Source organism: Tetrahymena thermophila (genome assembly GCF_000189635.1).
Source record: "Tetrahymena thermophila SB210 genomic scaffold scf_8254470, whole genome shotgun sequence".
NCBI lineage: Eukaryota > Ciliophora > Oligohymenophorea > Hymenostomatida > Tetrahymenidae > Tetrahymena > Tetrahymena thermophila.
The window spans coordinates 821,764-848,192 of NW_002476246.1; the positions used below are offsets into that span (position 1 = coordinate 821,764).

General features: G+C 22.9%; 6 protein-coding genes across 6 annotated transcripts; 4 read left to right on the forward strand and 2 right to left on the reverse strand. All coding sequences in view use genetic code 6, as the record gives it.

Annotated features, from left to right (window-relative positions):
* Positions 1 to 344: 344 nt before the first annotated feature.
* TTHERM_00433440 (ATPase, histidine kinase-, DNA gyrase B) lies at positions 345 to 2,811 on the forward strand (the record flags this gene model as incomplete). The annotated part of the gene is made up of 4 exons (XM_001011371.2): positions 345 to 525; positions 991 to 1,926; positions 1,979 to 2,125; positions 2,174 to 2,811. The coding sequence occupies 4 exons, from the start codon at positions 345 to 347 to the stop codon at positions 2,809 to 2,811; spliced, it is 1,902 nt and encodes a 633-aa protein (XP_001011371.2).
* Positions 2,812 to 4,602: 1,791 nt separating this feature from the next.
* Positions 4,603 to 5,355, forward strand: TTHERM_00433430 (small guanosine triphosphatase family Ras family protein; the record flags this gene model as incomplete). The annotated part of the gene is made up of 1 exon (XM_001011370.3): positions 4,603 to 5,355. One exon carries the CDS (start codon positions 4,603 to 4,605, stop codon positions 5,353 to 5,355), a length of 753 nt encoding a protein of 250 aa, XP_001011370.1.
* Positions 5,356 to 8,348: 2,993 nt separating this feature from the next.
* Positions 8,349 to 12,109, forward strand: TTHERM_00433420 (CAMP-dependent kinase catalytic subunit; the record flags this gene model as incomplete). Its single annotated transcript, XM_001011369.3, has 8 exons — positions 8,349 to 8,409; positions 9,335 to 9,489; positions 9,690 to 9,811; positions 11,229 to 11,437; positions 11,500 to 11,647; positions 11,705 to 11,775; positions 11,861 to 11,957; positions 12,013 to 12,109. The coding sequence occupies 8 exons, from the start codon at positions 8,349 to 8,351 to the stop codon at positions 12,107 to 12,109; spliced, it is 960 nt and encodes a 319-aa protein (XP_001011369.2).
* Positions 12,110 to 13,625: 1,516 nt separating this feature from the next.
* Positions 13,626 to 16,019, forward strand: TTHERM_00433410 (hypothetical protein; the record flags this gene model as incomplete). The annotated part of the gene is made up of 5 exons (XM_001011368.3): positions 13,626 to 13,740; positions 13,935 to 14,186; positions 14,577 to 15,062; positions 15,254 to 15,566; positions 15,629 to 16,019. 5 exons carry the CDS (start codon positions 13,626 to 13,628, stop codon positions 16,017 to 16,019), a joined length of 1,557 nt encoding a protein of 518 aa, XP_001011368.1.
* A 788-nt stretch (positions 16,020 to 16,807) lies between these two features.
* On the reverse strand, positions 16,808 to 19,258 carry TTHERM_00433400 (tetratricopeptide repeat protein; the record flags this gene model as incomplete). The annotated part of the gene is made up of 1 exon (XM_001011367.3): positions 16,808 to 19,258. The coding sequence occupies exon 1, from the start codon at positions 19,196 to 19,198 to the stop codon at positions 16,808 to 16,810; it is 2,391 nt and encodes a 796-aa protein (XP_001011367.2). The 5' UTR covers positions 19,199 to 19,258.
* Positions 19,259 to 20,274: 1,016 nt separating this feature from the next.
* Positions 20,275 to 24,644, reverse strand: TTHERM_00433390 (cyclin-dependent kinase-like protein; the record flags this gene model as incomplete). Its single annotated transcript, XM_001011366.3, has 7 exons — positions 20,275 to 20,622; positions 20,781 to 21,000; positions 21,056 to 21,127; positions 21,252 to 21,903; positions 22,342 to 22,832; positions 23,003 to 23,121; positions 23,301 to 24,644. 7 exons carry the CDS (start codon positions 24,642 to 24,644, stop codon positions 20,275 to 20,277), a joined length of 3,246 nt encoding a protein of 1,081 aa, XP_001011366.1.
* Between the last annotated feature and the right edge of the window lie 1,785 nt (positions 24,645 to 26,429).

Consider the following 26,429-nt stretch of genomic DNA (forward strand, 5'->3'; position numbering starts at 1 on the left):
ACCTTTTTGCTTTTAAAATATTTTACTAATTATATATTTTTTTAGGATATAGGTACAAGATGTTTGCTATATATTTAACGAAATTTTCAATTGTATATTCTATATCAGCCATTTTATATCTTTTGAAAATTAATTATGGAGAAGAAGTACAACTTCTTTAAGTCAGAGCTTTAGGTATTCATTATAATTCCAGATTGTTTGAATTCATAATATCAATAATTATAGGTTTTTTCACTCTGCTTATGGATTGGTATATTAAGAGATGGACTCTGAAAGCATTTATTTTTATTTGTTCTTAAACAATTTTTATTTAATTTTATTGGGATTCCTCAAAGTACTTCGAAATGCTAAACTAGATTTCATTTGAAGTATTTGTTACACTGATGTTTTACTGGTCTGAAAAGGCTAAAAAACAAAATTTTTTAGAAACTAATTAGAAAATTCAATAACTTTCATTGCATCATGATATCATTAATAAGTTAATTCCCTCTTCTATGATTATACTTCAATTTAAATCAAAATCAGGTATTTAATATTTGCGTTATTTATTTAATCATTAATTTATTTATCTGTATGTTAGCTAGTTATAGATTTCAGGCTTTAGAATTTAATTTTTACCAAAGAATTATCAATTTATTTTTATAGAGATTTTAAATCAAATAAATTTTTTGTTTGATCCATTTCAATTTGAAAAATTTAACATATTTATTCATTCTTAAATTGATATTTTAGATAAAAATTTAGATGAAAGTATTATAGAATACATAAAATTTAAAAATATTTTTAAATGAGATTTATCCACAAATTCTTAAAACAAGCAAATTTTGCTGAGATTTAAAATCTTAAAAAAAAATCAAATAATTGAAACAAAACATTTAATTACAGATAAATTGTTTAATCTTATTCAATTTATTGAGTAACAATAGAAAAAAAATTAATTTCAGCCAGTATACTTAATTTATTAAAGACTTATTATTTTATTAAATTAAGATTATAAAATACTGTATGCAAATCAGTCTTGTTTAGAGACATTTAGAATCAAAGATATCAGCTAACTTGATGAAATCCTAAGAAATGTTACAGTTGATAAAGAGTATAGAGAGAAAAAAGATAAAATTGTTAGCGTTATTGAAGATTCTTACTTATAACTTTTCATACAAAATAGTATCAGTCTTCCTCAAAAAAGAAAAGATATTATCAAAGAGGTAGATATAGTTGATATTTTAACTTCAGATAAGCTATTTCATCACAAAGATATGTATTTCAATGCCAGATACTCTCATTGCTACTTTTAAAATGAACTTTCTGCTCTCATTTTTCTTTCTGATGAAACTATTCAGAGAAAAAATGAGTATTTAAAGTAAATGAATATTTACAAGGACAAGTTACTAGCAAGAATTTCTCATGATTTAAAAACACCTTTAAACTGTATTTTATCTATCTCTTAAAATTTTAAAAATCACCTCAGCAACATCTCATCTTTCCAAAATGATATGGATATAATTTCTAAGAATTCATAACTGCTTATGCACATGATCAATGATATACTAGACTATTCACAAATTAAAATGCAGAAGCTTAAGTTGAATTGTTAATAATTTAATGTTAGAAGAGCTATCCTTGATATTTTTAGATTAGTTTAATAGCAAGCTGACTCATAAAATATACAACTCATTGCAGAAGTCAACAATTCTTTAGAAATATTTAATGACGAAAATCGCTTCAAATAAGTTATCCTCAATTTTATCTAAAATTCAATCCAATACACTCCTTCTGGATTCATTAAAGTAAAGTGTCAGCGAATTGATTTGACAAATGAACTACAAGTTTCAATAATAGATACAGGAAAAGGTATGGATTAAGAAACAATAGATAGGTTATTTTGTAAAATCGGAACATTTAATAAAACTCATCTAAATGTTGATGGTAATTAAAAATATTATTTATGTAAAATTTATTAAAAAATTTCATATAAAAGGTGTTGGTCTAGGTTTAATCATGAGCAAAAAACTTATAGGTTTTATTGGGCATAAAAGCAGTATATAAGTAGAGTCTAAACTTCTATAAGGATCTACATTTACATTTAGTATTAGATAGAATTTAAAATCAAAATAAACATCAAATTGTAAGTTTTTTATTGCAAATTTAAAACATTTTAAAATTAAAATCACAGTAAAAATAGCTTAAACTATGATTTCTGTTTACTAGACAAGAGCTACTTAAAGCTTGAGTTCTAATTAGCTAGAAAAAAATGATTCACCATGCAACATTTCTCCAACTATAAATATTGAGCAGCAATTTAACGAAGACCAAGAAAGTTTAGACAATAATAGTGATTTATAAAATTAAATAGACGAAAACTTATCTCAAATATAAGCAATGAATGAATTTAAAACAAACTCATTCTAACCCAGTATTAACGAAGAAACAAAAAAATTAAAAGTAATGATAGTTGATGATATTTATTATAACATTATTGCTCTAAAGGCCTACCTAAAAAACTTTACAAATTTAGAAATTTCAGAATTTATATTTGCAGAAGATGCTTTTCTTGAGATTTAAAAGAATTAATACGATATAATTTTCTCTGATATTTAAATGCCAATAATGGATGGTATAGAATTTATCACAAAAGTTAGATTGCTTAAAGATAAGATAAAATAACCAATAGTCTTTATGATATCTGCTGATAATTAACAAGCTCACGAAGAGAGGTTAAGAGACCTTGAAATCTAATCATTTATTCAAAAACCTATATTGAACCAGCAATCTTTTAACAATCTAGTGAGTTCCTCACTCATAAAATTATGAAATATTTAATTTTATTTAAAAAAAGATGAAGAAATTTTCACCAAAAATATAATCTTACTAATTAATTAATTATAAACCATAAAAATAAAATAAATTCTAAATAAAAACTTTAATTAATATTAAAATATTTTTAAATAAATATTAAAAATTTCTTAACAATATAATAAAAATTAGTAATAATAAAATTTTAAATTTATTTACATATTAATAAAAAATGAAATAAATTTGTATATTTTTGAGTAAAAATATATATTTATATATTTAGTTTACAAAAAAATATTTAAATACTAATATTATTTTATAAGTTAATAAAATGTTAAAATAATGAGTTAATTATATTAAAGGTATTTATTACTTTTTAAGTGTATGAATTTAATAAATAAAATGATTTATTTTTGAGCTTGAAAATATAAATAAATCATTTATTTTTACTATTACATTCAATTAAACTAAAATTAATTCATTTTATAAATATTTTCAAATAATAACAATTGACTAAAATTATAACTAAATATAAAAATATAAACAGTGTTATATGCATTTTCAAAAATAAATATTCTATTTAAAACATATTTATTTTTTTAGAAAATTAAACAAATTTTAAATAAATATTCAATATATTAATTATTAAATTTAGTTAATTTTATTGAGTTAGCTGTTTATTTTATATGTAAAATATAAACTCTTTTTCTTAAAGGTTAGTAAATTAAAAATATAATTTCTGAAATAAATTTAGATAGTAATTGGGATAAATATAGAAAGATTTTATATTTAAAAACCATAAAATTGCAAATTATTTAATTTTTTATTCATTCACTAATTTTCTGTATCTCATTTTACAATCTCTTTATCTTATTTAGAAAAATTTTTTTGTTTTAGTAAATCAAAAATATGGGAAGAGGGGGGATTACTAAGTTATTAACTGGGATTGTATCAAGAATATCTTGAATTTTACCTGATTTTAAAACCCAGATAAATTCTAGAGAGTCCAGATACCCCCCCCTCTCCCCCCTATTAAATATAATTTAGTTTTATTCAATAAAACTTGAAACTCCAACTCTAGTTAAATGTATTTTATAAAATAATTAATTATAAGTCCTGTATTTTTTAAAATTCAAAAAATATGAAAAATTCAGTGCTTTCAAAATTAAAAAATGAACTTATTTCAATAAAATAGAATAATAAAATTAGCTTAAATGCAGTTTATTATTTATTTTATTTCTTAATCTTATTTTACTAACCGAAATATATAATTAATTTAGAATAAGATTCATATGCAATCAATTTGAATGCTTTTTTTTTTGACAAAATAAATGAAGTTGAAAAATTTTTAATTACAAATGGAGTGAGACCAGAATTTAACAATTTATAATTTAGAAAGATATATGCCAGAAAAAACAAGAAATGTTTAAGAGCTAAATATTAATTGAATCAATAAATTTTTAAGAATTTAAAATTTTGACTATAAGAAATTATAAAGAGTGTGGAGAGATAGTTGATTGAGAGATAAAGTGAGTGCTAATTTGATAATAAACGTTAAAAGAGTTAAAAAATAGAAAAAGTTAAAATCAATCTTTGCATAAATATATAAATAAATAAGTGAGTGTGTGTGTGTGTGATTTATCTATCTATCATTATTTTGAAAAAGCTTTGATTGATTATTCGAACAATAAGTGCGTGCAAGAAGAGGACTTGTTTTAATACTGAAAAAGTAAATCAAAAAATTAAATCTTAAAATTTGTAAATTTTAATTAAAAAAGCTAAACAAGGAACAAAAAAATAGTAGGTAAAATGGCAAATAGAGAATACGACTACTTAATCAAGTTGGTTATTATTGGAAACTCAAGTGTTGGAAAATCTTCCGTACTCTTGCGTTTTAGTGATGATCAGTTTAGCGAGTCATATTTAACAACTATTGGTGTAGATTTTAGATTCAAGACTTTAAACATAGATGGAAGAAAGGTTAAATTACAAATTTGGGATACAGCTGGTCAAGAAAGATTCCGTACAATTACTAATGCATATTACAAAGGAGCAGATGGTATTGTTCTCGTATATGATATCACAAACTCAACATCATTCGAAGACATTGAACGCTTTTGGCTAAATGAAGTAGAAAGTTATGCTGAAAAAGATGTAGAATTGCTACTTTTAGGTAACAAAAGCGATCTTTCTGATTAGCGCTAAGTTGAGACAAACATGGTTTCAGAATACGCTGAAAAAAAGCACATGGATTTTTATGAAACATCTGCAAAGACATCTGATTAAATTGAACAAGCTTTCCTCTCTATTTCTAAGAGATTGATGTCTAAAAAGGATGCCAAGCTAGCTGAAAAGAAGAAGCGTCCCACTAATAGCAAAAAAGGTACTGGATCATCATCTGAAAACTCATAGAAATCCTCTTCAACTAGTGCTAATAGTACAACAAATGCAAATAACTCTTAATAACCAACCCAAACTAACGAAAAAATATCACTAGGCAGCTCATCTAACCAATAAACTACAAAATCAAACAAACTAAACTTAGGATGTTGCCAAGTTTGATTTGTTAAAATTCATTCATGTTGCTTAATAAAAATAATTGTAAAAAGTAATGCAAACAAAATTTATAATTTAAAAATAAATAATTTATTGTTAACATTTAACTTGTTTGAGTTAATTCTACACAATACATGTAAATTTATCTCTGTAATGTTCTGCTATTTTAAGTAAGTAAGTTAGTAATTTATTTATTGCTTCATCCATTTTTATCTATTTAAATATCTAATTTAATAAATAATTAATGAATTTATGTATTTTTATATGTTTATTTTTCTCTAATTAGATAAAAAATATAATTTGATTTTTGATCTATTTAAAATACACATAGGATATATCTATTTTTCTAACTAATCAACACACCTAATTAATTTATAAGTTGTTAAATATTTCTTTAGTATTTACACACTTTTATTTGACATCCCTTTCCTTGTGGTAAATTTACTTTATATTGATTTTATAAAAAAAACCTACAAATAAAAATTAAGTTTGCAGTATTTGATTAATTTATAACTTTATATTCTATAATTACTTGCTTAATTATTTTGCTATTTTATTGACATTAAATTATAAATTTTTTATATCTTAAAGAAATTTATTCATCAAGTTTAATTTGTAAAAGTTATTATTTGTCAGTAAATAAAAAACTAATTTAAGATACATTATTTAAATATCTTAATTATTACTTAAATTAAATTTATTTTCCTCTTTTATCTTTTTCTTACCACTTATTAAATATATTTTTATTTCAGTTTAGAAATTTATTTTCAAATAATTGAGTAAATTTATTGATTTATTTAGATACTTAAAATTTTATTTTTTTATTTTATTGAATTCATTTTTGTTTATGATAAATTTGGAAACAATAGTAATTTTTTTAAACAAAAATTATGTGATAAATATTACATTTACTTTATTATCATTTTTAATATAAAAAATATATTAATGAAATAATCAGATAAAAATTGTTGAAAATAAAAGCTTTATTTTGGTCATTCTTGGTTTATTGTTTGGTATGTAGTTGATTATTTAATTTAAAATATTTATAAAATAATTGAATATTTCAATTTATTCTTTTATATTCACTTGTGTTAAAATAACTTTGAAGTAACCTTAGCTAATAAAGCAAAATATAAAAAATAAAGTGATTGATTAATTGTCTTTTAAAGTAGTAACATATTTGATAATGTAACAAAAGTGATTATTCAATAATATTTTGGAAATCTATTCATTTACTTTAACTTAACATTTCAAAATTAAAATTATGCTAAATTTAAATTCATTCATATAAAATATTAAAAATATTAAATATTTTATTAGTATTTTTTCTTTTTCCAAATTATATTTTATGTAAAATACCTTAAAAATTATTAATAATCTGATAAATTTACTAATTTTTCTTATCCAGTTTATTTTATAATATAAAAATACTTTAACAATATAACAAATTAAATATTAATAAAAGTATATCTTACCCGCAATATATTTTTAATCTATCGCAAAATGATTTTAGAGAAAAAACATTTTTTGTATAAAATCTAAATTAATTTATTGTGTAAATACATCATCAAAAATGTTATTTTGAAAATAATTTTGTGAAATTTGAGTTGATGAATATCTTTAACTAAGTAAAAATTTAGTTTATATAAAATTTTTTTGAAGAATAAGATCATAAAGTTGAAGTGCATAATAAAAAATGTATTAACTTTGTTCAACACTAAAAAATTTTTATTTATTTTTATCAAAATATATTTATAAATTAACTATAAATGAATGGATATAATATGTATAATTGATTGGTTCAAATAAATAAATAAAATTTAAAATAAATTAATTAAATGATCAAATAATTATCTATTTTTGATAAAATAAAAATGTTTAACTTCATAAAAATACCTTTTAATATTATTTAAATTTTATTTGATATAATTTTACAGTAGAAAAAAAAAATTTTAATATGAATTAAATGTAAGTATTTAAAAAAATTATATAAGCTAGTTTTATAATTTAATTTTTCTATTCTAACAATTTAAAGAACTTTGAAGGAAGTTCTCAGTTTTTGTTCACAAAACTAATTACTGAATTGATTTATTTTTCAGAATAAAAATTCACATAGAACATAAGAATTAACTATATGCTAGATATTTATTGGGGTTGTTTTCTGATTACCTAAAAAAACGAAGGTAAATAAAAAAGATACTACAAAATTACAGAACCAGTCTACAATTTATATTGTGACAAACATTATTTTTATGGAATTTCTAGTTAAGTGTGGGCAATAAAAATAAATTCGTGTGTTGTTTATTATTTCATTCATAATCTAAAACATTTGCTGGAATAGTCTTAATTAATACACTAATGATACTTTCTGAAATCACAATTAAAATTTAAAATCAGCTATTTATGCAATTTTTAAAAAATATTATTTGAAAAAGAAAACAGTGAAGTTATTTTCCGTCGAAGTTGATCGAAGTACGAAACGACTCCTAACATTAATGCAAGGGTCGAATTTATAGTTTATAAAGTAAAAGCTGGATAAAATGGTGAAAGTGAAAAAGGTTTTTTATGTGTTAAGAAACGAATGAGAATAGTTTTGAGCAGAAAAAATAATCGTATTTTTAAAAAAGTTTTTTTCATTAATTCGTAAGAGTGATTGATTGACAGTGAATCTCCTTTTTTTTATTTTTTGATTGATTTGTTATTTTTTGACAGTATTTTGAAGAAATAAATACATAACTTTTATAATTGTTAGCTTATTTAGAAATTAAGGCAGTGAATTTTATTTGATTAATAGACAGAATGAATGAAAATCGGAAATTTAGTAATAAATTCAGAAAAGAAAGTAAATAAATAAATAAATTAGAGGGTTTGTATGTATCCCTAATACTTATGACAATAATAATAAATAAATAAAACAAATTAAAAGATAATAAGAAGAAAAAGAAAAAAAATAACAAAACAGATTTTTATTAATAGATTTGTAAAAAAGCTAATAAAAAATGGAAAAAGCTAAGAAGATGAAGCTCTCGGACTACGAGATATTTTAGACTTTGGGAACAGGCAATCATTTTTTTAAAATAATTATTTACTTATCATTCATTCAGCATCAAATTTACTTTATTTTCAATATTATACTGATATCGTCTTTCAACTACCAAGATTCTCATTTTCATAATCTTATTTAAATCCAACCATTGAAGATTATAAACAAAAATACGCTCAATTTAATTTTTTGTTATTGTAAATTCTATCTTTTTTTTCTTTCTCTCTCTCTCTAACGCCCTTTGCTAAACAACCAGCTGCTAGACTTTTACATGAAACTGCTTTTTTAAAAATCACAGCTAATTTTTAAAAAATAAACTCGGCAGTTTTTTTCTTATAAGTTATGATTCTTTGTCATATAAAAAATGAGCCCAATAATCATTTGATTTTAACTTGAGTTTAAAGAAGCGATTCCTGAACATCATGTATAGTTATTTTGGAAAACTTAGAATCAAATCAAAAGCAAAAGAGAAATGAGGCTAACAATTCATGAAATTTTAGAATTTAAATTAACTTGCTCATAACAGTAGAGATAAGTAGAAGGAGAGAATCATAGTTGCCTTTATTTATTATTGTTTGTTAATTTGCTTGCCCACTTCATAGCAGAAAGGCAAAATACTTATTAGCAAGCAGTTAAAGCAAAGCAAATGATTAATAAAAAGGCAAATAATAACAAGCCATTTCTAACTTTAAAAGGAGCTTGTTCAGCATTCCTTTTATAAACTGAACTAATAAATAAACAAAAAATAAAAAAAGAAACATTTTGCAGTTAAAAGAAATATAAAAGTAGGTAGCTCATTAGCTATTACCAGGTTAGGAGAGAGAAAGAATGAAATGGATTAAAGTTGTTATTGAGTGAAAGATCACCCTTTAATTTTTATTAGGATGAATGAATAAAATGCCTTTTATTATTTTTATATAATGTTTTTTTTTACTTTTATAGGTTCATTTGGTAGAGTCAAGCTCGCTAAAAAGAAGAATACTACTCAATACGTCGCACTTAAAGTATTGAAAAAAGCTGAAATTATTAGACTTAAACAGGTTGACCATATCATCAATGAAAACACCATCTTGTCAAACTTAAATCACCCTTTCATTGTAATGCTTACATTCATTTGTTATTTATCTGATCAAAAAAGCTGCCTCATTTTTACTTAGGAGATTATAAATAAAATTTGAACTTTTACTAAAGCAACAATTAACTAAATAAACCAAACCAAATCACAGTGCAGTTTTTTATTATAAGCTTTAGACAACTTTTGCTATAGTAATGGACTAATTACCTTTTAAATAAATAGGTTAAGATGGACGGTTTCTGCTAAGATAGTCGCTACCTTTATCTTGTCTTAGAATTCGTATCAGGTGGTGAATTGTTTACATATTTAAGAAGTGTTGGCCGTTTAGAAACCAATCATGCATGGTAATTCATTAAATTAATATTTTTTGTATAAGAAAATGCAACTAAATTTTGTTAAAGAATGGCATTTTATACCACTCATTAAGTTGTTTACTCAATTTGATAATAGATAAAACAAAGGATTAATTTTTGTCAAATCAAACATTAGTTTGAGTTTTATATTCCATGACTATTCAAGCAATAAAGCATTCAGTTTAAATAAAACTTATCGCAGACTAAAATAAATTGATAACAAATAACAAAATAAATAAATTCCAAGAGCCACTGCGAATGTTATAAATTTTAGAGATAGTTTTATTTTCGTTTTAAACATAGTCAAATAGGTAAAGAGGAAATTTAAGATTTTAACAATTTAGTTATGTTTGCAATAAAATTAGTCATAAAGTAATATAATCAGTTATTCTCGCCATTTATCATCATAAAATAAAAATGTATTTAAAATTCAAATATGTAAGCAAAAGGTAATGATAATAGAAAGCAAAATAGCATCAATATAAAAATAAAAACATCGCATTAATATTAAACTTATTTGGCCAGTTTCAAATATGCTTATAAAAATATATTCTAATACAAAATGATGTTCTTTTCCTATATAATTTTATTAAATATAAAGAAAGAACAAAAAGCCAAAGGAAAGTTTTTTTCTTAATATTAATTGCTCTTTTTTATAACTATTCAAACCACAAGTCTCTATCTATCTTGTAATAAAAATATAGTTTGCAAATAAATTAAAGTTATTCAAGCAATAAATTATTTATTTTATTTCACTGCAATAATTCGTTTTTTAATTTTTGCAAACTCACATAAATAAATAATTGAATTTTCTCCTCTTTCTTATCTTATTAATAAATTATATTCTTCAGCATTAAATTTTATTACCTGATTAATTAATAAATTAAACATCTTCAATTTAAATATCTATCAATCAAATTATCAAACAAAAACAAAAGAGCATTTAGACTAACTAATAAATAATTAATTGCCTTTTACAGTTATTTATTTTCTTTTTATTTTTTATTGATATGATTAAAAATAAATAAGTACCGTCCCCCTTTTATTTTCAAATTTTATTTCTTTTTTATTTTTTCATTCTATTGAATTGATTTATCAAACAAACAAAAACATATTTCTCAATCTTTCTTTTAATTTTTTGAATAAATAAATAAATCAATCAATCAATTGTCTTTTCTTTATACATATCAATAAAGGAAGAAATAAAATTAAATGCTATGAGTGAGTTAAAATATCATTTTTTCATTAAGAAATAGAGAATTTATATAAATATCTATTTTTAAAAATTTAAATATTCGTTAAAATACTTACCTTTATCAGATATATTCTAATAACTGAACTTCTAACAACTTTAATTAATTTTAATAACCCAGACTAATATTTAAATCATTTTATTTTACTATTCTAGCTTTTATGCAGCTCAAGTTACTTTGATGTTTGAATATTTACACACAAAGAACATTATATATCGTGATCTTAAGCCTGAAAATTTACTTATCGCAGATGATGGTTATCTTAAATTGACTGATTTTGGTTTTGCAAAAGTTGTCGAAGGTCGTACATACACTCTTTGTGGTACTCCTGAATATCTTGCTCCTGAAATCCTTCTTAACAAGGGTAAATTAATTAAATTAATAAATTGATCAACTTGAATTTATAATTAAAATTAACTAATCTAGGTCACGGTAAAGCAGTTGACTGGTGGACATTAGGTATTCTTATCTATGAAATGAATGCTGGTATTGATCCCTTCACTGATGAAGATCCTATGGCTATCTATCAAAAAATCTTAAAGGGTAAAGTTAAATTCCCCAGAAACTTTGATAAGTAAGCATTTTTACATGAATAATGATAGCAATATTAAAATTTTATTTTATAAAATAGAAATGCAAAATCTCTTGTAAAGCATTTACTCGTAGCTGATCTCTCTAAGAGATACGGTAACTTGAAAAATGGTAACATATCGCTATATCTATTAATAAAAATTTTATCATAAACAATAATACTGATTCATTTAATAATACAACATTTTCTATATAGGTGCAAATGATATTAAGAATCATAGATGGTTCAGTAGCATTGACTGGGCATAGCTTCTTTCTAAAAAGCTTCCAGTTCCTTATAAGCCAGTTGTTAAGTAAAAATTTAATTGATCCTTAACATTTAAAAATGATATTTATTTTTAATAACAGAGCTCCAAATGATACTTCTAACTTCTCTAGTTATCCTGAAAGTGATACTCATTCACCAGCACTAAAACCTGCTGACGATCCTTTCCTTGACTGGTGAGGTAGCAGTATAAATAAGCAATTTATACAATTTTACACCATATATCATCAATATCAAATACTTAAACTAAGCTATAAACACTGCAAAACACAATTATACATTAATACAACATACAAAAGTATAACACTAAAGAATGAGAGAGAGTGAGTGAAAGCAAAAAGTGAATATATTTACAAATTGGCATAAACCTAGTTAATTAGAAACTTAGCTAGCACCAAATAATTACCATCAAGCATTATTTAAGTGCTATTACAAGCAGATAAACAAATATACCACACATATATACATATTAGGAAATCATAACATAATAAGCTAGAGCTAAAGGTTTTTTTGCAAAAAGCTAGTAGATTTGAGAGGATAAATAATAATTTAATTAGGAGATTCTTCTTTGTGAAATGAAATTATGAAGCAAGATTACCAAGTAAAGAGATAGTTTGGTTTTATCAATATTTATGAATAAAAGAAGTTGCTTTTTTAATCCATCAACAACTTAAACTAAAACAATAACTAAACAATTACCTTAAATTATGCGTGCTTTTTAATGATTGAGAGTTGCTTATTTTTTATTACTTTTTTTTTGAAAAACTTTTTTAATGATACAACTAACTAATAAATAGTCTCCAAAAATCATAAAAGCAAGCAAGTATTTAAGTAATTAATTAAGCAATCTACTTATCTATCTATCAAAAATTAAGCCTAATTAATGCTTCTTAACTAAAAGTAGCATATCACAAATCAATCAAATGTCAAATGCTCAACTAACATGGTTAGTATAAACTATTAACAGTAGTTAATTTATTCCAGTTATCTCACTTAAACAATTCTGCTAGGCTTTTCAAAAACCTTTGAATCTTCATACTGAAATTTGTTTCTAACTAGTTAAATACATTCATTCATACATATATCATTCAAATTACATACACTCATCAACCTGCATAATAAACAAATTCAATTACATTCTTTTTTATTGTTTCATATTTTTTATTATTTTCCTTGTATCTCCCTCAAATGTAATAATTATATGTCACTCCTTTTACTATTATTATAGCTATCATTTCACATATTTCTCATATTTTTTTAATAAAATCTTTCATTTATCAAAACTTTTAATTAAATTACCAAAATATATAATACAACTTTTCGTTTTTATCAGTCAAATATTGATCTGCTTTCTTGAAAAATGTTTCATTTATATTTATGAGTGATTATATTTATTTTTAAACGACATAAAAAATATGACAAAAATTAAAAAGATTATCCTTAAAGCACACCATTAACAATCTAACCATTATTCTTTTATTATGAATTCTATTTTAGATAAAATCATTGATATGTATAAATAGAAAGATTAATTAATTTGATTGATGATAATAAATTCAAGTTTTTGTAAAAAAAACTTACCAAAATAATATTTCAATAATTAATTAATTGATTGATTATAAAGTGATATAAAGAAAATTTCAATTGTTAAATAGTTAGAAAATATATTCAAGTAATAGTAGATAATAAATAATCTATGACTGATAATCCTTAATAACCACATAAAAGTAAGCAAGAAATTTAAAGGGAACAACGTAAAGAGCTTGCTAGGGAACTAAGAAAGGCTCACTTCGATTTAGGATTTAAAGAAGGTTTGAATATATATAAATTAGATTATAATGATAATACTGCAAAATGTTGATTTTATTTTAGCTAAAAGGAAAATAATTTCTGTTATTCAGATAACCTTATTGTTATTCCTCAAAAATTTATGATAATCGAAGATATAAATAAATTATGATTTCATATTTGTTTTATAAAATTAATGTTTTATCAAATAATATAGGGTTTGATGATGAAACCAGGTACAGAGAGTTTTATAAATGGTATGATTTAGAATAGTCTGAAAAAACAAAGCAAGAAATGCTCAAATTAAGAAATGACTTAAGATCTACTCACTATATTTTAGGAACTGATGATCCGAACAAATTATTTGTTTCAACTGCGACCCAATCATTTGTAAAACCTGTAAATCCTCAAGTTTCTTAACTTTCAGTTGAAACTAAAAATGATCTCAGATCTCATCATTTTAATCTAGGTATTATAAATTTATTGTAGTAATTTATGATATGCTTTATATTAAAAGCAAAATAAAATGATTATCGGTGGTTTCATTTGTTTTAAAATAGCTTCAGTAACAAATAAACGAAATATGCACAAAAATATTATTCTTAGTTTAAAAATTGTTTAAAAACACGCTAACATAGAAAGTATCAATCAATAAATAAATAAAGCAAATCTATTAATTCATATAATTCTATTAATATAAAATCTTAATAAATTAATTAAATAGCAGTTGTAAATTTTTAATGGTTAACAGACTAACAAAAAAAAAACCAAAAGCATGACTTTTCTCAAATTTTAAGAACAACCAAAATTAATACCGATATACCATTTATTATATTAACTTAATTTATTTTATCAAAAGGTCATTATAATGATAAAGTTTTATCTGATTATAAATTAAATTATGATTAAAAATAAATCGATCCTGAAACTTTGAAAGATAGAAAAGAGCAAATAAATTTTTTGAGAAAGCATAATCATGACTTTGGAGATAAGAATAATTATCATTCTTCCATGTACAATGAGAACTTTAACAAGTCTTATGATCCTTAATTCTTAAAATAAGGAAAGAGCAAAGAAGAAATTATGTAGCAAATTGTTGATTTACGTAAAACAAACTTGGTTATGGGTAACAACAATCCCTAATTCACTTCCGAAGCTATGTCAGAATTCAATAACAAGCCATAAGCATTTAGAACATAAGTTGATTTAGGCTTAAAGAAATCTCACTTTAAATTAGGTGAAGATCCTAGCTTGTATGAAACAACTACAGCTAAAACTTACTAAGGCAAACAAATGTTTTAACATGACCCTGAAAAAATCAAGGCACTTTCAAAAGACTTGAGAGGTATATTATAAATTTAAATATTTAAATATCTTTATATAAATTTTATGCAACTAATTTGGATTCTGAATTTTTAAGCTGTTTAAAATTAATTTATTTAAAAATTTATATTGATTGATCACAATTTTCAAAAAAAATTTATTTTTTCTGTAAAATTAAATTTTTTCTTAATAATTTTTTTTTTTAAATAAAAGCTGAACATTTTAAACTTGGTAACGATCCTTAAAGCTATACTTCTGAAGCAGCAGCAAAATTTAAAGAATTCGACAAAAATTCACTCACTTAATAACCCGATATGTCATATCTTTATCGTTCTCATTTTAATCTAGAAGGATTCGGAGGCAGTAACCCAGTGTAACACTATGTTTCTAACTATAAATAAAATTATGAACCTAAAGCTGCTTAAAAGTCTGAAGCTACAAGAAATGATAGAGCAGATAGGGGCTCACATATCGTATTTGGTTCTGATAAAATAGACGACCAATTTAAATCAGAAGCTTAGAAGAAGTATACCTTTATTTAACTTTTAAAAATAACATTTAACTAAGTTTTATTTGTACTTTAATTAGCTTTGTAAACTTTGGAAGATAAGCTCCCTCTGCTCTTGAAAAAGAAGTATAAGCAGACTTGAGAAGACATCATTACTAATTTGGTACAGATCAACCAGAGATGATTAGTGAAATGAAAAAGACTTTCAACGATAAAACAAAAGAATCGAGTTAGAGTAAGTTGGATCCTAATTTAATCAAAGACTTAAGAAGTAATCACTTCGAATATGGTACCATGGGCAACGAGTATACTACAACTATGCAAGATATTGGTAGATACTAATGCTAACCCTCTAGATTAAATCCAGAGTTAGCCAAAGACTTAAGATCACACCACTTTAGACCAGGTGATCTTGAAAAATATTATGATACTACATACAGACTAGCCTTCATAGATTTTAAGGCAGTTTGAGCTCAAGAAGAAATATATAATTAAAGTTTCATATACATACATAAAACCACATTTATCTCTGTTATTCATAATTAAATTGCTAATTAACACTTCTTAATCAAAATAAAACTTATTTTCTCTAAATTTTTCTGATTTAAATTATTTTTAATTTGATATGATGTTATTAAAAAAATATAAAAAATAAATTTAAAAAAATATTGTTTTGTTATATTAAAAGGTAATCCAATTTTTGAATATTTAATTATTTCTTTTTATGTTATAGTTTTTGATATTTCTTTATTTGATAGAAATTTCAAACAGCTTATTAAAAAAATATATTATAAATATTATTTTTTTTTAATTGATAATGAAATAGAAATTTAGTCATTTAAACTGAATAAGAATTTTAAAAATTACTTGATGAGATAGCCAATCAGTTTATTTTAATCTGAATTACAAATAAAATCAAGAAATAATATGAATAAAACTTTCAATAGAATTTAAAAAAATGATGTAATCTTCTATTGCTAATTAAAATATTTCTAAAATTAATAAAAGTTATATTTACAAAAAAATATTTTTAATAATAATTGCTCAATTAAAATGTAAAAAATTAATAAAAAATATATTTAAATGGTAAAACCTAAAAATATTTATATTTATGATATAATGAAAAATAAGTAGATAGATTGATAATAGTTAATAATATCTCTTTTCAGTTAAATATATTATATATAATTTTTAGCAAATACTCAAAAGCCCTCATTTGTCCCTTAAACTGGTGCTTTTATTTAATCATATATTTGAAATCAATTATACAATCGATTAGTGCATTCATTTTCAGCATCTTTAAGAAATTTGATACTATTTAAATCTTTATAAAAATGAATTTCTGCTTCTTCTTAATCTACATCTATGTAATGATCAACAAGATGACCAGAGGTTTATTTATTGTGGGAATTCTGTGCTTTAATCATGAATTTTAAACCCTATTTTATATTATTTTGGACTAAAAATATACATGCTAAAATAAAGTAGAAGTCTTTCTCATTTTTATTGAGTTCGATACCTTTAGCACAGAAAAACAAAGCTAATTTATAATCTCCCATATCATAGCATTATTAAGCAAGTTTTAAAACAATTTTATGGCATTTTGGTTAGGCAATTATTGCTAAAAAATACCAATAATAATCATTTGGTTAATAAATTTATCTAAATTTGCAAACTTTTTTGATTAAATCTTGATTGTAAGGATTAACTTAAAGTAGCTAAAGGAGGAAATTATTTCCTTTTACAAAGTTTGATTCAAAAAGAAAGCTGTTTTTGCCTAAATAATATAATGCATATTGATTTCTGCTATCTATTTTTAGAGCTGTATTAAAGGCTTAAACTGCTTAGTGATACTTTTTCCATTTCCAGTAAATAATTCCTATCAAACTGTAAGACTAAGATTTAATTTCAACTGAATTTATTTCTTCTTCTTCCTGATTTTATGCTTTGTAATTTTAAGAGCAGTTATTGCCTTTTAATTTAAGTACCTTATTTTGAATTATATCAAGTGGCTCTTTGAAAAACTTAAAGTATTTAAATAGTATCCAAGCAGTCAATATCCACTACTACAAACTCTTTTCTTTTATTTTTTCTAATTTTCTCCAATAGAAATAAGCCTAATCCTAAGACATATCAATTTTATAAATAGAATTTAACCAGTTAGTTTGATCTTTTAAACAGCTGCTAAATTATGATTAATTAAAAGTATTACTTAAAATTTATTCTTATTCAAACTAAATTTAAAAGCTGGATTTATTGGCTGATTAATTGTGTTATTATTAATCTACATGTCTTTATTCTTATTTAGTTTTTTGTTACTGGTTCGCTGTTATTTGCTCTTTAAAATTTTAATCATTGCTTAATCTAATTTTTGATTAATTATTAGGTTTTTATTAGCTCTTAGTTGATTAATTTATTTACTTTGGACTAATTTAGTTATTTAGTAAATTTTAATTGGATTTTTTTAGATTTCGTTTTTGTTATGTTAGGCAATGTTAGCTAGAGGAAGAGCATTAAATATCAGTTTATTAAATTTTAGATATCGAATGTAGATTTTATTTATTATCTTAAAGAAAACTATTAGATGAGCTGAAATTATTTTGCTATTTCGAGCTACTCATATTTTACAATGAATGAGACTCATTTAATTTATGATTATCTAATTTCTGAGCACTTTTAGAGCTAATTAAAACTTATTTGTTATCGTGATTTTGTTTTATTGGTGCATTTTAAAGGTATTATCTTATCTATTTTTGCTGACTTGACTTAACATCTTAGTAGAGTATGTTAATTAACATAAATTCAATTTATAGAAGATCAGCTTATTACTTTTATTACTTTAGTGTGTAAAGATATATAAGTAAATACTACATAGAATCAGTTATCTTGCCAGAGAAGTTTCTTTTAAAGAAAGATGATAAGATATTACACTCAAGCATTTCTTAAAAATGTAAACTTTTAATACCGATTACATTTAAAAATGTTTTTATAAAATCTTTTGAGTCTTTATTTATTAAATCTAATACTGTTTTTTTGAGGGTTTATTTTTAAATATTTTTATGCTAATTTACTTAAGAATTTCTCATATTAATCAATTATTCTTGCTCAAGTAGAATCTTTTAAATAGGGTTTATAAGCAAAATGTTTTGATTTCTAATGTCAATATAAACAGTTTATAGATTAATGTGCTCTACAAAATATGCCTTTTCATGACATTTACGAATTGATTTCAACAAAAGTAAAGCTAATCTTAACAAAAATGTTTAGCTAATTTTCTAACTTTATATGTAAACTTCCAGAGGAATACCAAACTAACTTAACCTAAAAAAATTGTATTTGAAGCAGCAGTACTTTTCTTCAAAATCCACTAAACAATTATCTCCTTTTAAGTTTAAATAAGTTTTATAAGAGTTAATGTAGTTTTCTTTTGCTTTTGTGCTTTCTAAGAATTCAGGCTTTACAACTAAAAAATATCTTTCTTCATCTAAATTTATGCAAAATGTAAAAAAAGCCTGGCCAGATAAATGCTAATTCTAAGGTTCTTTAATGAACTTTTCTACTTTTTTTGAAGCGAATTCGTTAAATGTTTCTGGTCCAATCATTTTTTTTTCATTTAAAATGTCTAATTCTCTAAAAAAATTGAAAGACATTTGACTCAAATAATAAATTATATAATTTCTTTTTTCAAAGATTTAAAAATTGATCAAAATTTAATTTGTTACTAAAAAATTTATAAACGCTAAATTATGAAAAATATCTCACTATTCTCTACTAATTTTTGATCACAACAAACAAAAATCAATCATTCCATTAATTTAATTATTCTATTAATTATTATCTCATAAAATCTTATCAAATGAATATTTTTTCATTTCATTTTTTTCCCTAAATAATTCAAAAATATTTATTTAGATAAAAAAATAAAGGTATTTGAAAATTTGAAAATAATTTTCTATTTTTCATGATTAATATATTAAATACTTTGTAAGTTTTATTTTAATAAAAATAAATGTTTATTTAAACAGTTTAAAATTTTTTAATTTTAATAAAAAAAAGCAAATAAATTTAAATGAGTTTAGAAAAGATAGAAACAGAGAGAAATTACACAAAATAAATATATATTTGTTAACATTTGTTATATAAAGTAAGTCTTTTAATTTACATTAATAAAAATAGTTTTATAATTTTAATATTTTATATATTTTAAATCAAATAAACAGAAAGGTAGGTTCTTTTATCTTAATCCTAGACCAATCAACCAACACAATATTTTAATTATTATTATTATTATTTATTTGCTTATTTGTTTTTGGTTTTTACTCTTATCCTTCAAAGTATAAATTATTTTTTGTTATAAATTTTATTTTATTAAATATGGTAGCTAATTTATTTGAATATTTTAATTTTTATGTTAAATATTATTTTTTGTTTGTTTGTTTGTAAAAATTTCACACTACTTTTGAAAGAATCGATGACAAGAAGATTATTTTTTTCTATTATGGTTTGTCTAAATTTATTATTATTAGTATTGTTGTTAGTATTATAAATATCTTGTTTTTTAGAGTTGTTTGTTTGTATTAATAAATTGTTTATTTTATTGGTTGTGTTGGATGTGAGGAAATTAATTAATTAAAAATAGATAATCAAATGGCTATCAAAGTAAATTTTAGTAAATGAATGAGGAAGGAAGGGATTTATTAATTATTTAGTTGGATCTTAGATGGTTTCATTTTGTATAGATCCATTAGCTGTATTAGGCTTATTCTATTATAGGAGCATTAATTAGTCTTGCTTCTAGACCATATACAACAGCATACTTATTGTAGACTGATTAGAAGTTTAGTGTGTTGGGATCAGATCTATAATAATGCCAGAATTTTCTAACAAATTCAGCTGCTTCTTTAAACTCATTAATAGTATAATGGTCTAAAAGGCTACGAACTTCATTTAGCTTTTCTTAAGTAGGAAGTTCTCTCTCGTTAGTCAAAAAGCTCAAAAATATACAGCAACTGGCTAGTAAGCTTGGTTTAAATCTCAATGCTTCGTAACTCATAAGTAGCAAGTCGGCCAGGAACTTTTAATTTTCAAATATAAATTTAAATTAAAAATCAAAAAATTTTAAACTAAAATAATATTGAAAAAAATAAAAGCAAAACATAATAAAAAGTAATCAGTATAATTTTTGCTTTTATTTTTTATACGATTTATTTATTTTATTAATAAATAATTTACCATAGCAATAACGGAAACCTAGGAGTCAGTATCAAATAAAGTGCACATTATTTTTAAAAAATACATCATATTTGGAGTATTTAATTAGAAAGAGAGAACTTTTAGAATTTTTTTCTCCATAGCAATGAGTTAAGCTGCATTATACTCTTCTGCTGTTATGTATGCATATTCGATAGCGTTTTCTTATTTGTAATATTCTCTAGATCTCTCATTAAATACACTATTTTTAAATTTTAAATATTAATAAATTCTTTATTATTAAATTAATTTCTTACTCTGCAATTTTCATGCAACTTACTCCTACTAACTGCAGTTTTTGTTTATCAATATTCATGATACCCAAAGCTCTTTTGATTTATAATATTATTCATTAATTTAGTAAAGATTAATTAAAGACGTTTAATTAAAATAATTATTTTAAAAAATAAAATTATAACTTAAAAAAAATAAGAAGATTTGGTTTTTATTTACCTGTCGATGTAAGAAATACAATAATGAAGAGTTTCGTCTTATGCTTCGAAATGAACGCTTACATCAGTTAGCCAATCAATAAGTATTATACGCATATTTTCAGTGATTAAGGCTTAGTCTTTCATGTAATCAGGTTTGATCAAGGTTTCTATCTTTTCTTATTTAACCATAGTTTAATAAATTGTTGATAAATGGCAGTAAGGTAGTGAGAACTAAAAATAGCATGAAGGTACTACTTAGCTGCAACACTTATTAATATTAATGGTTTCATCAATTTGCATGGGAATATTCATTAAAGTTCTTTACTATCTTATTTCATCGAAGAATGGATGGTTAAGAGCCTCTTGAGAAGATATTCTCTTATAAGGATTTAATTGAAGTAATGAGTTCAAAAGCTACATTCCTTACATTCCCAAGATAGTGCCTAAATTTTTAAGTTTTTAAAATCCGTTCTATCTGTTGGGAATCATTGTGGTCTTTAATTATTTGAATTCTTCACTCTAATTTTATTCACAGATATGGGATAAATTGATCATTTTCCATTTTGGGAAGGTTTGCTAGTAATCAGGGTTGTCACACATTGACATTAAGGTTTCTGAATCTGGAGAACCAATAAATTTGAATACCTTGAAAAGCTACTCAATTTCAGAATCTATTTAGTATAAAAAGAATTAATCAATTTATTTGTCATTTGAATGGATCTAATTCAATTTAACAAGTATTATTTTTATATATGATGAAAATCAATCATTTATTTTGTCTATTTTATCTATTTTTCTTTTTGAGTGAAAAAAAACAACAAAAAATAAAATAAATTAAATTGATAATTGTTTGTTGCCTTAATATCTTAATTTTATGAATTTGCATTCAAATTTAAATTTTCTGTTTTTAACTTATGCTTGATATTAATTTAGAAAGCTATCCTAAATCTAGATTATTTGTAAATTTATCTGCTTTTAAAGACATTTAATATATTGATTGCTATCAGTTTCATAAAAACAATTGTAATTAATTAGTTGTAAATGCTCAAAAAAAATTTTGTATAAAATTCTATTTGTTTTAAATTAATTTTTATTTTATTTATTTTTACCTCCAGCAAATAAAGGTTCATTCAAAACAATTTCAGCTAAAAGACAGCCAAAAGACCACATATCAATTTCAAAGGTGTAGATGCTTTTTCTCAAAAGGAGCTCAGGAGCTCTGTACCAAAGACGGCGAGCTTCTCTTCCTGAGCGTTCTCTTTCTTTAGGATCTTCAGGAGTGTATGGTATGTGGGGAATCGAAACAAGTCTTGAAAGACCGAAATCTGATATTTTTACAACATCTTTATCAAGCAAAATATTATCAATCTTTAAATTTCTATGCATAATTCCTTAGTGATGCAAGTAATTTAAACCTTCAAGAATCTAGTAAGCAATTTCCTTAACTTTAATCAAAGGAATTTTGTATTGAGGACGAGTGAGTCCCTTACTGTCATCCTGAACTTAGCTGATATATCTTCTTGTATATTCCTTCAAGTTATACTCTTATCTTTTTGTAACTATTTGAACTATCACATTTTTTATGTCTACTTCGTGAATTCTATTTTTATATTAAATAAAAATTTAATATTTTAGAATATTTTTTCAGTTTATTTATGAAAATCTCCATGATTTTAAGATAATTTTTTCTGATTTGAAAAGAGCAGAATACAATAATGAATAAATATTTAGTAGTTTTTCACTTGTTAATGAATTAATAATTAAAATTACTTTGTGATATTTGGGTGATCAAGAGCCTACAAATAGCTGAGTTCTCTTAAAATACTAGTAGGAACTCCATCATCTTATCCAGCATTGCTTATCATAATGTTCACGTTTCTAATCATAAACTTTTTTTTAATTTAATTGAACATTAAAAAAATGAATTTCGTTCAAAAATTTAAAAGAATTAATCTGTTTCGGTTTTTTCAACCAAGAATTTGTTTTCAAATATGTTTGTTGATTGATTGATTGATTGATTTAAAATTTGAAATAGAAAATTTAAAATGAAGGACAATTTATTTTTTACCTGATTATGATCTAGACGGGATACTGCTGAAAAGAGTCTTCCTTTGGATCTGCGTTCTACTACAGGGATATTCTTCTAATATTTGTCATTAATGGTCAAAGTCTAAAACTTCTAGATATAGCTCCAAAGACGAGTATCTTTACACATTTTACGGAAGTACTAATTTACATTTGCAAGGCGCAGGTAAATATCTTTGGGAGATAAATAAGAACAAATAATGAAGTGAAGTTCGAAGGGTAAAGTCATTAAGCTCTATGTTACTTACTATTATTAAGCAAGTAGAGGTGAAAATTTCAAGCTTTTTAGTAAGTTTGATAAATTTCTTAAGCTTTTATTATTCTAGCATAGTGCTTATTCGCAATTTATTTGGCATGTTTTGTGCTGCTCTTTACCATTCAAACTATTTTAATCACAGTTCAGATTCATTTATCCATGTTTATATCCATATTTTTTGCCTTTTCCATTTACATTTCTCTGCTTTGAACTAGATTTCTCATGACAACTACTAGTGTTATTAATATCAAAGTTATTGCTGCTTATCATACTGTTCAAATTGCTACTGTTATTTAAAGGACAGCACATTTGCTGTAAGTTATGTGAGTGGTGCTAGTGAATGTGGCTTAAATGATTGCTTTGGCTACTGTTGCCATTCATGAAATTTGAAATTCCTAAGTTATTATTACTTGCGATACTTTAATTCATTTAGTTAATATGAATATTCATGTTGTTATTATTTTGGATATTGTTTATGGAGTTATTTGTATTGCTTGTTTATAAGTTTGCAAGACTTGGGTTATTCTCTTGATCATCTGAATCATACTTTCTCTCTTCTTTGACAGGAGAAACACTTCGCTGCTATTGATTTTAAGCAGGTGAATCTTAGTATGAATTTTCATTTGGAGAGCTTAAAAAATTAGTTTTATTTGTATAATTATTTGAATTTCCTTTAAGGACAGTTAACTAAGTAATTTCACTTATAGAAGGAAACTATGAAGTATAAGAACTAGGAGATGATTAAATGGAGGACGATAAAGTAGAATTGGTAGATTATCCTATTTTTTTGTTGGAATTTTAAGCGCTCTCTACTCTTTAGTTATTTATCAATTCTTATTACTAGTTTTGCTATTCTATCTATGTAGCATTATTATTTGAATTCTTACTCTAAGATTTTCTACTGCTACGTCTATTTTTTTACTTGCTTCTCTACTCATTTTTTTATTAATTGTTCATCTTCTGTGATTAGTTCTGTTATCTCCTCTCTTTACCACTTGAGCCCTAGACATTCGAATTAATTCTCTAACTTTAACCTTCCTGATTGCAGTTGAAATTTGTATTTTAAAACATTTTGATTTGATTAGATGAATCAACCTATCTTCAGCTTTACTTTAAAATTTTTACTTTTTGATTGATTTTTAATTTTTGATTGATTTAGAGCAATCAAATTTTCTATTTATTTATTTACTTCTTTTTTTTATTTTTTTTATTATTTGTTTATTTTTTTTTTTGTTAGTTTGCTTGCTTGTTTTTGTTTGATTTTTAATTGATTTGACTGATCCTACCTATCTTTGAATTACGAATATCTATCAATATATCTGTCAAACTATTTAAACTAGAAGCAGACTTTTATTCAATTTTATATATAGTTAATGAAGATTTTGCAATTAATTGTTAATGCTTGTTTGCTTATATGTATGTATTTTTAATTATTTGATTCTTTGATTTTGTATATATTTATTTATAAATAATTAAATGTATGTTATTAAAATATTTGATAAAATTCAAATCAAATAGCAAATTAATTATTAAATTAATTGATTAAAACATATACAATACAAATTTATGTAAATATTATTCTATGATTCTTGTCATGGGTTTTTATTCAAAATCAAATGCTTTAATTGAGAAAAGAAATAAATAAAATAGATATATTAATTAGATTTTCAATCTTTTTCAAATCCCTATCTTTTTAACAAACAAAATTAGTATCAAAAAAAAGCAAAGCAATAATTTAAATTTTTCAAAATTCTAAATTAATCAGTTTGAAAACATGAAAGAATAAATTTATATATCTGGATTATCTTATTTTTTGAAAGCAAAAAGTGATAAAACATTACCATTTTCTTGAAAGAATTGCGTTATTCATGGAAAATACTTTTAGTTCTAGGATTGAGAGGCGAAAATGGAATTTACACAATTTTAATATTTTTCAAATCATAATATATTTAAATAGTAAATGCTCATTTAATTTAATGACTAATCCTCTTTTTAATTAATTTTTGATTGAATTTAAATAATTAGCCAGTTTTTTTTAAAAAATACAAAGAGGAAATTAAAATTCAACAAATAAAGAAAAAAAATAACAAACTAATAAATTATTAAGTAATTCAAACTTTCGTTTTTGTTTTAATCTTTAAATCACTCTGAAATCTCCTACAGATTTCTTCACACTAAATTTATTATCTCTCAATAAACTAAGATTATTTATTAATTTATAATTCATTCATTCATTCATTTTAAAATAACTATTGTTTCATAGTATTTGTTAAAATATCTATCTTAATCAACATATGCACTTACTTACACAACAAGTTTATCTATGCTAGCTCTTTTTATCGGAATTAGACTAAAAAACACCTGAAAATTAATTATCTTGCTACAAATTAATTTATCGCTGACTTTTTTTTAGTATTTAAAAATAAATTTTACCATCATTGGTAAACTATACATTAATATTTTTTCCATTCAAATTTTTAAAAAATATTAATCTATTCTTACAACATAACTAAAAATTTTATAAAAATTATATTTAAGTACTATTTAATAGATCTTACTTATTCTTAATTATAAAAACAATAAAACTCATAATAATAAATTTATTCTATTCAATATAAAGCTAATAAAATAGCAAAATTCAAATTTAATTCAGATTTAAATAGAAAACAAAAATTTTAATTGGAATTTTATTTCAATTTTTAAAATTCATCTAAAAAGCTTAATTTTTGATTTTAAATTATAATTTATATATCTAAAATCATACTTTTAATTATCAAATAATCATAAATACTTTATAAAGAGTTTATTTAAACTAATATTTAACTTTAATATTAATAAATAAATTAATATTATAAA